The sequence below is a fragment of the Anopheles moucheti genome, chromosome 2, assembly GCF_943734755.1.
Source record: "Anopheles moucheti chromosome 2, idAnoMoucSN_F20_07, whole genome shotgun sequence".
NCBI classification, from domain to species: Eukaryota; Metazoa; Arthropoda; class Insecta; order Diptera; family Culicidae; genus Anopheles; species Anopheles moucheti.
Genome location: NC_069140.1, coordinates 102,464,635 through 102,478,451, shown reverse-complemented (window position 1 = coordinate 102,478,451; position 13,817 = coordinate 102,464,635). Strand labels below are relative to the sequence as shown.

At 44.3% G+C, this 13,817-nt stretch overlaps 1 protein-coding gene across 1 annotated transcript in view; it reads left to right on the top strand.

Moving 5' to 3' along the window:
- Window positions 1-13,817, top strand: part of LOC128301912 (tyrosine-protein kinase-like otk) — a 52,044-nt gene that overhangs the window by 30,480 nt on the left and 7,747 nt on the right. The window contains exon 4 of the mRNA XM_053038586.1: window positions 13,591-13,738. Within this exon, the coding sequence (XP_052894546.1) occupies window positions 13,591-13,738 (148 nt within the window). The remainder of the gene's footprint in view (window positions 1-13,590; window positions 13,739-13,817) is intronic.

Here is a 13,817-nt window from a genome sequence, read left to right as displayed (position 1 = left end):
AATATGGGCTGAGCCGACAAACGTAAAACTTCCCGTTGGTCTGGTCTTGGTCCGGAGTTTATACTCCGATTACCCCGTATCGTAACGTTGGCAACATATGTGTATAATTCCAGCTGTAAATTGTGCCGTTTAAACCAAACATAAACTTCATCCCCTGCCCGGGCATTCCGTCAATGTCTGGAAGTTCCTGGAGCAAATACTACTCCGATTTTCAGCCCGTCGTGTCGGCTTTGATGTTTTGTATGTGTGTTCTCTCGGGAGTCTCGGGGCGTGCAGGTGGGGTTTGGTCCGTGCGAAAGTAATTCGACACCAGACTCGTCCACTCGGGTGCCAGGACCTTCAGCCACTGACAGTTATTGTAGCAGGGACGGTCAGGACGCTACTATTCGGACGTCACGAGAAACGATGCATCTTTGGATGCTCGGTGCTCGTGGTGCTGCTGCAAAGTGGCTGCATATTAGGTGGGTTTGGTGGATGGAATCACTTCACATCCAAAAACTTCTTCTACAGATCCAAAATTCTAGACGGACCGCACCGGTGTCCGACACGAACGATCACCTCGCACGGTACTGGCAGGACATCGCAGAAGGAAATATGGCACTAGCTGCAATTTGTTATCGGAGTTTACACGTCTGGTTCTGGAAGGGAAAGGGAAAAATCAGTAAAACCGTAGTTCGCAGTCAATACACACACACACAGAGTGCTTGGTGGCCGTTTGTTTACTACCCAAACTCACCCGAACGATGCATCGGAGCAGGGTGGTAATGTTTGCTGCTCTGTACTAGAGAGACAGCCGCGATGAGGACCATGTACCAGCAACCTTTATTTTTATTAACTTTCTTCTTACGCCTTTTGCTCGTTTCGTCCCAAATCCCCTGCCTTCTCGCGTGTTTCAGCTGGAGCTGGCGGAGGAGAATCCATTAATGACACTCGCCCTCCATGGCAGCCACCCGTTAGAAGGTAGATCATAAATAATTATGTTTATGAGACGTGTTAGGGTGTTTCAGTTCGCTGTCCCGCGCCCGGTTTGGCGGCGTCTGTGGTGTTTGGGCGCTTTGAACTGTTCGGCCGGCCCGGATGTGTGATTTGGTAAGGGGCACCGGTTGCCATTTTAGTTATTTCGAACCACAACTGAATGCGCTCACCGAACGGTGGTGATGGTGTGCATTTGTTGTAAAGATCGGTGTATAACTTTCAGCATCGCGGTGCAGCACTGTTGGAAGTTATGCTGCACCGCGATGGGAATGCAGTGAAAACCTTTCGCTTATGAGAGAACGCCGAAAAGGACATCAAGAAAGGAACTCTAATTCTGCTATGACCAGAACGAGGCGTTCTAACTCAAATGTTTCGTAGCAGAATAGCAACTTTAAAGGAGCCGTTGCGGAATAATATTTACGATTGTAATTTCATTCGCGCAGTGAATATTTTCTTGCTCTTTGCTCTGTTTGCAATTGCATCTCCACAACTTCTAAAGTCATTGAACAAACTTAGACTTCATTACCGTCTAACACAGCAAAAGCAATTCTATTCCAAAACCTCTCACAAATTCTCGATGGAGTCGTGACCATCGTTTGTTCCTTTACCGAGGGCATAAATTTGTACGCAAAAGCTGATGCCGCCGCGAACAAGCGACGTGGGATTGGTTTCTTAATGTGCGGTGCAGACAGACTTATGTGTCTCGGCGGAAATTCTAAGCAATTACAGCTGATCCTGATGGGAACGCGTATCGCAAGACAGTGCGCAAATGCTCTTCCATTGGTACTCTATAAAGAGGATGAATAGGAACAACAAATTTAGTTTGTAAACTTCAGTTATTAAATATCTAATAATTGCGATCAAATCTTTTTAGAAATAATCAATTGTGTAAGTTTTTGATCCCACTGTTTTGCACTGTTAATCTTGAATGATTCTAATTTTGAGGTTTTTCTACAATGAGATATACAATATTGCTTTATATCGTTAGACTAAGCATTGCATATTTCAATTGCGCATACATTTATCGAAGCGCTCTAACATGCGCAATATCTCAGGTGCCCTTTTGTTGCAGAGAATACGCTCCATGTATAAATTTGTTCCACGGTTCACAAGAAGCATCCAACCACATTGAACCGCCGGCGAAACTTTTCCTGTTTTAATTAAATCCACTTCAAATTCATTCTCTCGAAACAGCTACGGGGAACCGATTTGAGATCTCTAAAGTACCCGTGCAGTACTGCAGTCCTGGTTAGTTGGTTGATAGCTACAAGCACAAAAAAGACATATAAAATTAAATAAATACACCAAAACCGTTCCATTGCTCTTTCTTGTCCTGTGTTTTCGTTTTTTTTTGCACAAGCGCATACCACTTGTGTACTTTCCCGCGCGTGAACGGTATCCGTGAAAATATCATTCGTTTCGCCGGCAGCCAACCATCGCAAACGTTGCCTTTTCGTCATGTCCATAGCGAGGGAAGCGAATGCCAAATGAAAACATCCAACCGCCGGGTAGGCAACACAGCGTTTTCCAATTCCACGAAGGAAAGAAAGGTTAATATTTTCTTAACGTACTCGTCCACTCGTCGAAATGTTGGATTATTTTAAGCTTGCCGCAATCGCTTTTCCAAACCGACCGAAAAGGCTTCACCAGAGGAGTAAGCTTTAGCACGAACGCGAATGCGTACAGTGCGCACCCGGGCCTGGTTAGTTGGGTTGGGGTATCAACTTCTTAAAGCAAAATATCTTCGCACTGGTTGCTCTCAGCAATATAGTAACTTTATGTACTATTTACATTGCTACAGTGGAGTGAAAAGTTTCAGCAAAATAGCCGCTTTGTGCCGCGTAAACATTCACCAGCGCAAGGGAGTGTTGCAATCTTTTCCGAAGAGCCAAAGAAAATCCGTTCCCCGTTGCAATGCGCGCGTTCCTAACGAGCGATGAAAAGTTTTATTTCCAATTGAACTCTCCACTGCTGCGTTTAAGCGTGCCGGCACAGCGGCAACACATTCGAGTGCGATTAGTTTTTCTTTCCTTCCATCCTGTAAAATTCGCTTCCTTGGCGCGCGCTGCTTCAACTGTTTAAAGATTCATTTAAAAAGTTCCCTTTGTGGGGAATGGTGCAACACGACGAAACAGGACGAGCGGGGTCGTCTCTCATGTTGCCTTTTCAGCACAACAATAAATAAACTTGTATTCTTAGCAGAGAAAAGAATTGGCAAGCAGGAGGAGGAAAATTCAGCAAGACAGATTTGCACTTTGTGCACTCTTGGTGAAAGAATGCCCCTTATGAAGTTGTACGTGTTGCAAAGAGAAATGCAATCGAGAGCTATACATGGTCTAATCTTACCTTTCAGCGATATCCCATTTATTTTGAACAGATCTGTCTTGTACAACTGCTGTATGTGCAGTACTGTGGTATAAAAGCAGTAACATTATATCGCAATTTCCCTGTAAAGGAGCATCATCTACGATATAAGTAACTGTTGTACTTATATCCAAATTTAAATAGCTTTGTGCAAATTCATTTCCAACTCGACGTTCTAACTGAAGAAGATTTTAGACCAGTGGTCGGCAAACTTTACTAAGTAATTTTGAAACTTGCTGCTTCAATTAAAATTAAGTGGCCAAATCATGAGTATATTTTGTATTACAATTAAAGATCTTTTGGGTGAAAATATATAGCAATATGACGCGTAACTGGCTTGCGTGTACTTGGTAGACCAATGGCACCAAATAATACTTTTTTATAAGACTTACAAAATGGCGCATCGCGGAAGTTATCGCGACAAGACATAGAGAGAGATCCCAAAATTACTTTGTTCTCAAGGAAAATTTCTAAAATGTCTTGAACTTATTCGAATATTCTCATGAATCAGCAAAAAGGTTCAAATGCAGATTTGTTTATGTTAAGAAAATATTAATACGCTTGGCATGATTGTACATGCATTTAATGTAAAAAATGCATGTGTGTCTTGTGTGTATCCGGTGATGGAATAGGCTGTAAAATGCAGTCATAAGCTTGTGAATCGTTCACCGCACTAATGCTGCAATTTAATGGCATGCAAATGAAGCTGGGTGCGTGTGTGTGTGTGCCTGTAAGTCTTCAAATGCTACTGACACATTGCCTTTTCCATCATTATCGTCAATAATATCTTCCTGTAACATGGAACACATTCACCAGGGCGAATTTCTTTTGTGACTCTCCTGCTCCCCTGGGTCCACCGGTCAAACCGTTACATCTCTGAGTTGAAGTGGAGGCTTCCCATCATGAATCATTTTCAATTTTCAACCACCCGCTCACTGCACTGGGTGATCCGGTGCAATCCTTGCTAGCTGAGTGTGGATCACTGGTGAAAGAGGGCGAACACACTGTTGAGCTGTCCCCGGTCATGGCGGCATCTTGTGTCGACGGTGCTTGACATCTTCAGTCGATGGAAATGGCCCGACTGGGGGGACCTTTAGAGGACGGCAGGTAGGATGATGTGTCTATGCTACGATTGAATGCTCATTGCAGACATCCTCAAGCCTAAACGCCAGTGAGCGCGCGGCGAAAAGACGCAAACGAAGACGATAACGCCGCTGTTGTAGAACATGGAACATCCATTGGCGATTTGCGATTGCGGCAAGTGTAGCGGGCGTGAGTCGGAGGTGGACGGTTTTCTCGTACTATGACTCGGTGGTATGTTGGAATGAGACATTTGGCGACAATGGGGTTTTGTTGTTGCATGTTGCTGCATCGTTGGCGATGAAGATGTCGGTCGTCTTTGTGATGGGCGGGCTGTGGTTGTTGATGGTCGCTTTGAAGGATACACAATTGACATGGGTTGGGGTGGTACATGATTCCCGCTAAGCGGTGGTTTCGATTTGACCATCTAATGACATGTTTATTATCTGCGGTGGTGGTTCCAGGCATCAATATCTTCCGCCACGGCTCGTGGAAGTCATAGGGCATTACAAGAAGCTATCGAGTTGTGGTGTACGACAAGTATCTACATGCTTACTCACTCTAATGACGTTTCCTTTCCAAGTTGCGAAATAATGCAGTGTGTACAGAGGAAAAAATGGTCTTTGATGTTTGCTAACCATAAAGTTTTGATATCTTCCAAAGAACACGTCTTTCCCGCAAAAAAAAATAACTTTCAGCAATTGAGCTCGAGTCCCCCGTTACCGATATTCATATTCTATTCATCCTCTCCAAGCGTCCCTTTCTGATTGATTCGGCGAAAAACTCAGCTGAGATTTTACGGCAGGCATTAAATTGTGGCATTCCTGCCAGTACAAATACGCACGAAAACGCGAACGGCATAATTTTCATCATCAATGGCACGGGAGCGCATATTTCGGATGATTCCTTTCGACATTTTTTTGTTGTTTATTATTTTTTTTTGCACTTGTGTTGTTTTTCCTGTTGCGAGCTTTTGAACCGTGCGGGTTGCAACATTGAATGGAATGGGTGTAATTGAAAAGCGTCACCGAAACTCTGGTGCCAGGAAATGCAGGAAATTATTAAACCAATGCTTGTGTCCCATCGAAACAGAGTGAGTGGGTGACCTGGAACGGAAATTGATTTCTTTGGGTGCGATTTGGTACGAGTTGTGAATGTGAATGGAATCGGAAACTTTGCTTGAGAGAGATATTTCCATTTTACGGCGCTCATTCCGATCGGGTGAATATTTTACACGATCAGTGAAAACCACAGCCCAGGAAAGGGGGTGGGAAAAGCACACGGGGTGAGAGGTGAGAGGTGTTATTTTAATGAGCAAGTCATGGTGATCTTTGTGAATGGTTTTACCCACTCTATAGAATGTAAATGCTACGCAAACATAAAACCCTCGAAGTCTTCGATTTCGACAGTCACAACGCTTGACTTACCCTCGAACATTTCACCTCCCGTCGGTAGGATGCGATCTCTGTGCCGATTCCGAGAAGACTCTTCGAATGTAATGTGAATCCACAGTGTAAGTAATATGTGTGATGTTAATAAACACATCCATGTTCGCACGTTCCACAAACCTTTCCTCCTGTTCAAAGGAGTTCCTGGAGCAACCAAAACCCATGCGTGGATTTTATGCTCCACTATCGATGAAGAATATTGGATCAATTTACTCGAATCCTAATTCCTCGCCAGTCTTGCTGTTCCTCATTCAGGGGATGAGGTGATTAGTGAAAATGGGCTAATTACGCACGGGCAGGCGAATGGATGTTGTTCACCGTTCACAGTTTATGATGTTTGAACGCGAAAAGAGCAAACAAAACCACAACACAATGATTAGCACTATCATCAGGTTGGGATCCTCTTTCCGGATGGAGTGCGATTGGTCGGATGCGTTTCAGCAACATTCACTAATTGCAAATAGCTGGCGTTGCATAAATTCACCCGGTGGGATGTATTTAGTTCGTGATTATGAAGAGTTAGAGCGATAACAGTTTATCGTCTGCAAGCTTCTACTTTATGACACTATATCCTTGAAGTTGTTGGGCTGGATATTTCAGGTTTTCCTTGAGCTTAATTCAACTTTTATTTAATTGTCACATGCGTAAAGAATTGTTGTAAAACTCTCACCAACATCTAGTTTGATGCAGCAAATGACGGCTAAATGCGTGCTACAAGGATAACCTAATTGAACAATTAGCAAACCAATTAGCCCTTGCAACGAAAAGTCGCTTCCCTGCGCCAGGTCGCACCCCTTTTTTGCTCCGAGATCAACAAAGACTTTCCCAAAATAATTTTCCATCCTTTCTCCCAAAAACTTTCGCAACGCTTTAAGCTCTTAGTGTCGGAAAAAAGAGGAATGCTACGAAAAGAAGGGGGTTCAGTTGGGTTGGCACTTCCGGGTTGGGTTCCTTGACGGAGTTGTGTAGTTGCTCTTAATTAACCTACTCGTTTTTCTTCTGGCGCAGGATTACCCAAGAGAAGAGGTGCTTCAGGAAGCAAAATGGAATAGGAATTTTCTCGCAGCAAAATCGTTCCCCTTTCCCTTCTCGTGCCAGGCGTCGGAAAAAGCGCATCCACAACAATCCATCCGGTGCGGAAACATTTTATCCCTGTAACCACTGCAGACTCGCTCGTCAGGCAGGATTTGGTTTCCATGTTGACCGGTGGATAATGTACTGCCGTCCGTCATTGCTCCTCCGTTGCCGGATACTGTCAGTAGTGAAGTTATTTCCAAGACATTTTCCATGGCATTATCGCCGTTGGGTGGGAAAATGTGTATCCTTTTTCGCTGGCTGTGCTGTATTACAAGCATATCGTAACGGCCACTGGATACTGGTTCGGCCGCCGGGGTAATGTGATGCCTGACCCAGACTTCATTTATTACCGGCGCCGGTCAACAAGTGCCGACAGCCGCTGGAGAGGTGGAGAGAAGGCGAATAGTAGGGACAGGTTTTGTGGTTGGAAATCATTTTTGTTTACCCTTTTCATAGCGCCAGAGCGTAATATGGAAGAAAAGCAAAGGATTAGTGCAAGAGAGGAAAGCTCTTACTTTACTCCAATTAAGTTGATTACTTAATCGTTAATATTTGGCATCCCATCCGGAGTGTGCAGTGAAGACAGGATGCAGTTTCGGAAGTACGGACGTAATCCCGGGAGACATAATCCGATCAGTAGCATGAATAATGGAAGCTTTTCAGTACCGGTATCCGTAGATGAAGAAAAGCTTTCAATGTGAGCTTTTTTAAATTTAATTAGGTTTTTTTTTTTAATTCTTTTATCATTAGTTCAGTTTGCTGATAATTAAATTTTTTTTACTGCCCACTGTTCGGCCACTAATACTACTGATATCGGCCAAAATATGAGGAACAGCAAATAAAACATTGTTGTGCATTTCAATTAATATACATCCAAACAACGTCTCTTCCATACAAACTCACCGAAACGAAGGTGCGAGAAATGGAAAAGAGAACGCTCACAAGAACAACAGCGTCGAAGTGAAATCTTGTTCACACTTATTAAGCACACCTTCGAAGCGTAATGATCCAACCAACGTCAACGCCATTGATTGCACTCCGGTGTATACTCGCATGCTGCAGGAAAATGCATCCTGAAGTGAAGAAAAGAATAAAGCGCGTTGGTTTCTTTATGCAACGACCTGCTCGGTTGTCGTTTTCCGGAACAGAGGAAAAGAAGAGTGTAGGATCGGTATTAACCCCACAGGGAGGACGACCGGTTCGTTCGATTTGCATATGCAAATTTCATTCTGTAGCACAGAACCACACACACTAAAACTGCCTCTTAAGGCCTCACGCGCTGTTAAGGTTCATTTTTCTAAAGGAAATTAAATTTTACACCTTTGCCGTTTTGAAAGAATTTGTATGACATTCAATTGACGTTCTACGCGACTGCAAGCCCTGAAATACTGTGATTTTTCACTGTTTCTCCCCTCACAGGAAAATCAACAGCCAAAGCTATGCAAACACAAGCTCAGTAAATATCGCCTTACATTTTGTACTGAATTAAACGCATTAGTATGAGTATGCAAATACTTCACCGCAGTCGCGCTTACAACGGCATAAATATGGGCCATCAACGTCGCCCCAGCCAGCTGCCATCATCCTGCGAACAAAACCACCGCGCTACATTGCATTTGCATTTTATGCGCTTCATCAATAATGACGAGATTCTCCCTTCGTAGGGTCGGGTTTGTGTTTTTGCATCGTGGGCCTGCCCTGAGCCGCTTTGTTTGATCTTCACACACGGAATTACTTATGTTCAACACCTCATCAAACAAAAGCACCAACAACATACCACCAGCACCGACTGCAGTTGTTGTCGTTGCCGATTGGTTTTGTGGCGCTTTTAACGAGTTGGTGCCGAGGAGCCAACGTCGGAGGTAAAACGCTGGAAAAACGGGAACTCTCGTACACGCATGCGTTCGCGAAGAGTTGACTTTGTATTAATCAGGAAGGAATGCCATAATGTAAGACTCATGTTTGATGGTGCGTTTGGGTGTTTTTGTCGTCTGAGTCTCTAAGGACGGTGCAGGAATTCAACCGAAGAGAAAGCCATAACAAATCTCATTCAGACACATTGTATAGCTCTTGATAATCCTGGTCCTATTGATAATTAATGCACACGGAATGCACTTCAGATTCTGCTAGCTATGAGTACTAGCAGGGTTGGTAAATATTTCTTACTACTATCAACACACTATTAATATTACTATTTATTCTTCCTCTTGGTACTCCTTTCATCCAGCTTTAATGTAGGAATCACCAAATTGAGACGATGCATATGCGTTTCAGTGAATGAACTCCTACATCTTTTTGATCAAGCGTTACGTAGCACCTTTAGTACAGCTCTGTGTTGAAGATAACGCCATACGATATTCGCACAATATGTCGTGTGTGCATATGTCGTGCTTAAATACAAGAAATATAAGATACATAAAACAAGAACTACGCATGAGGTGTGATGAATTGTGTTGTCATCGCATTATGCATCTGCCTCCGGGATTCCTACACTCGAATACCCTGTTCCCCAAGCTGCTGGCCACAGCATTTCCAGACATCAAAAGCAAACCATCCTGTTTGATTGTGCAGTGGCGTACAACGTGCAGACTACGTTAGCATGTGTCGTGTTTTATCTGGCGATTACAGAAGTTGCATTGTTTCAAGTGATGCACACTCCCAGATCTAAACGGGCCTTTTATGTGTGTGTTTTTTTTTTGCTGAATCTGCCTCGAAGTGCGATCCTCTCGCAAGTCTCAGAAGTCCTTCAAGCTGAAGGTAATTCCCCGGCACATGGGGCTTTGTCTTTTGTTCGGTGCTTGTGTTGGGTGTGCTTAGACAAAAGGATTATCCTCTTCTCAACACCTCAGCACACCGATGCGCCACATTGACAGGTGTCATAACGAAGGAGTGAACAAGCCAATGCACACACCAGGCATCCTTAAAGCTGATGCACTTAATGCGATGTTTATTAATGCATTACGAATATGACCACGAGGTTCAAACCCCCCGTGTAAGGTGCTTTGTGGTACTTTATCATTATGGATCAGTGTGGATTATCACACACAAGGACACGGACTGTGAGTTAGACTTATTGTTACCTCTTTCCCCCATTTCTCAAAATCAAATCCGGAACAACCACTAGTTCCGGAGATACAACTAAATTACTATTTGTCATCATCCTCATCATCACCCAGTAGCAATAACCTGACACTGGTGGCCAGCTTGCAGAAGTGCAAACTCCACTCAGCACGCCGAAAATTCATCATCTGTACCAGCTGCTACGGATCCCCCCGCAGAAGAGGGAAACGCCCCCATAGGAAGTGAGAATGATTGTAGTTCCATGGCAAAGCTCTTGCTCTCTCCACTAGAGCAGTCTGCAAAGTTTTTCCCTTTGGTTCTCGGCGACTGCACTTTCCAGGTCAGATGTCTAGCAAGTTTCCTTCCCATCCTGTTCCTTTTATTTTGGCAAGCGATGAGTCCTCCGTGTGCGTCATCCGCGCATCCACCCGGAGACAAAGTGCCCAACTGCTGTTGCATATATGTCCTCGGCCATGAAAGGCAAACTTTTGTGGGTTATAATTAGTCTTGCATTATGTTAGGCGGCGAGTTTACTGCAAACCGGGCGTTGCGAACTTATCTCTTAATCAACGGAGTTCTCGTTTGGGACACGGTGTGTGGTATCCGAATATCTTTGTGATGCAACACTATAAGATTAGAGGCGACTGTTCGACTACTGGCTTGTTCGTGTAGGTTCAGGCCAATAATGGCCCCGAACGCGCAAAACTTTTGTTTCACATGAGGCAAAAGAAGCTTATGTACAACGTTGTCCTTAACAAGAATACATACACGGCACGGTGTGAATCACCTCATCGTGCAACGGAATGGGCAGGCATTGGATTTACTTTTGCCCTTACCGATGCATGGCACGATGTGGGGATGCAGGGAAGGTGAGCCAAAGTCGCCAAAATGAAGCAAAATGACGGCCGGGGACACGGCACTCTCGTCCTGGGTGTGTGTGCGCCAGAGATTTATGGGTTCTTTATTGTCTGTGGAGAAAGCAGAATATGCAGAACGTCCAGTGTGCAGGACAGGGTAGGAGTTAGAGGGCGCTTTTGCATACTTCCACACTAGAATGCACATATCTCTCCGGACAAATCGCGACGACAGTGGCCACTGGGAAGATTGATATCGTTGGATTACCTTCGAAGTTGAATAACTCCTCTTCGCCATCCCCTCCGGAATCCCACCCAATGAGACAATGTTTTGGTGGATAGATGAATGGACAAAATGCCGCATAGCAGAGCAGTACAGCGAGTGCGGGTCACGACCGGATGGGCTTTTTCGATAGCGATCTTCGTACCGTCCGATGGCATCTGGGAACTTTAATTTATGACACTCGTATAGCAGTGAATGGTACAATCTATATGGCGGCCACATGTGTGTGTAGATTGGTGTTTGATTGGCCACATCAATAGGACGCAGTTGCCGGATGCATACTAATGCAAGCGTTATGCTCCAATTTTCCCAGCAAATCGTGGTCTTAGGCTTGTGATCGATGGCAGCCAGCTTGGGTACTGATTTATGACAAGCAAAGCAACCACTGACGCCATTACAGAGTACTGTTTTACCCACTTGCCTATTCCCTGTCTATCGTAACCATGAAATGGCGTGGAATTGTTGTTTGATTCAACAAACATAGTTACCACAGGCAAGCAATTAGCAAACTTCGCAAAGCACACTTCCTTTTCGACGTTTTGTTACGCTCTCGTCAAAAGCTGGAAAAGCTCTGCTACTCCATCGATTACTAAAGGCTACAGTTTTAGTTGCCCTCCACAATTGCCCACCCATTGTCAATGCCCAAATTAGTGTTTGTTCCGTCTCATTAAACAATATTGGATGTTCCACAATCGTGGCTGAAGTAAGTTCCCCATCACCCTCCCTCCCTCGCAGAATAGGGTAATTAAACGAATTCCATTCAATCACACAAATCTTTCTGCTGTGGCACGATTCGTTCCACTGCGTGGAGCTAACTTTGTTTATTGAATTACCTTAGTCGTCTTTCTTCCACCAGCTTGTCCAAATGAGCAATTCCTTTTCCTTCATTATTGGTGTGCTTGGTGAGTCGCAATGAACCTGACTTACTCAATCGAACTGACCTCGATTAAACTTCATGGTGAACTCATTACTGAAGTCAGCACTAAATCACAACTGATAAAACATAATAAAATTGGAAGAACGCCTTCTTCTCTACCTGGCGAGATAGAGAGAGAGAGAGTGACTAGTAGTGGCTGGGAAGTTTTGCCTACGAGTAGCTATTGAATTAAATTTCATGTCATTACAACTTCTGGGCCCGGCAATTCTTCCGGTAGCGACTCCGCAGTGCTTCAGTGAGCCTTTTACAGCGTTTATCGATGTAATCTCATCATTACGTACTCTGTTCCGCAACAAACGAGCTTAACTGAGTGCTCTCGTCATTCCATTTGAGTGTGATGCGAAAGTTGTTCACAAATGTAGCCAACCTGAGTCGAGAGCCGCGAAACAGTACTTGCAGCATCTTCATCAAAAGTTTAAATATTAATATTCAGACTCTCAGCACGCTCGGGGCGTGTGCAGGAAGAAACAATCGATAGTTTCGGGCAAAGAAAAAAAATACGACCCTTATCGATGTGGCCAACACACTGGCTCGTAAACTGTTCGATTACTCTTCACGACCCAATTATTTCCAGTCGCTTTCCCGTGTTTCTGCAAGATGTTGGAATGGTCCAGACATAGACTCAAAATCCTTCCAATCCGGATACGAGTTGTTTAGAGGGATGAAGACAAAAATACATCTCACTCCAATGCGAATGCACAGGCACCACGGTATGGACACAAAAGAAAACTCGTAACTTTTTATGACCTGGGAAAAAAAACTTTCCCGACTCTCGGCTGGCGAGCGGAGCAATTGAGCAGACTTTGAGCACAACGGCACACAAAGGATATAAACATGCCGGCCAAGATTGTGGTCTGCCCAGCGTTTCTTTCCCTGTTTTCGAAATTTAAGGATTAGATCGAAAGGACATTGAGCCATGGCTGGCAGAAATGTGGTCCAGTGTGTTTTAGGTCCATTAAGATGCTTCCCTACGTTATTCGTACGCCGGTTATTGTCTTCGCTGGGGGTCCGTAGGTCTTGCGTGCCTTCCATCCCAAAAGATTTGGCGCATTATCGCTCCTTCGGAGTGTGGGGATGGGAGACAAGATCATTTCGATTCTGATCACTCCGGAACCCCGGACGGGGAGCAGTGTGGAGCACAATTATCTAACTAAAAAAGAGCAGAAGATTTAGAGCAGTTTGTTTATTGATTTTGTACTAAGTTTGTATTGGTGCTATGTTTTACTGTTTATGGGAGTTTAGGAACTATAAGGTGGGAGGAGTCACATTCGTCACGTCGTATTATTGTGTGGAGTACTCTCATGGGTCGATCACGTTTAAACAGTTATTTTGTGGAAGTTTGTTCAACCATTAATTGAAACAAAAATGTCGAAGCAAACAACTTAAAATAAAACTTGTACCCAGCGTTACGTTCTAGAACCACCATAATTCGGATCACCAATGCAATACACGTGATTTTTTGCGTAGACGTTTTGTACCAATCGCTTCCTTCTCTTCTTTGTGTCGTTACAGGAATTTCACCACCGGTCGTTCAGCTGCTCAAGCACGATCCGGATCGTGGAAGCATTTCACTCAAATGTCACTCGAGCCAGGAAGCCATCACCGAAGTCCCCGGCAGCGATGGCAAACCGTCTGAAGAGACTCACGTCGAATGGTACAGGTAAGGAATTGAAAGCCACTAAACTAACCAAACTTCCAGTTCCGCAGCTTCGAAACGTGTCGATATGAATGTATGTTTG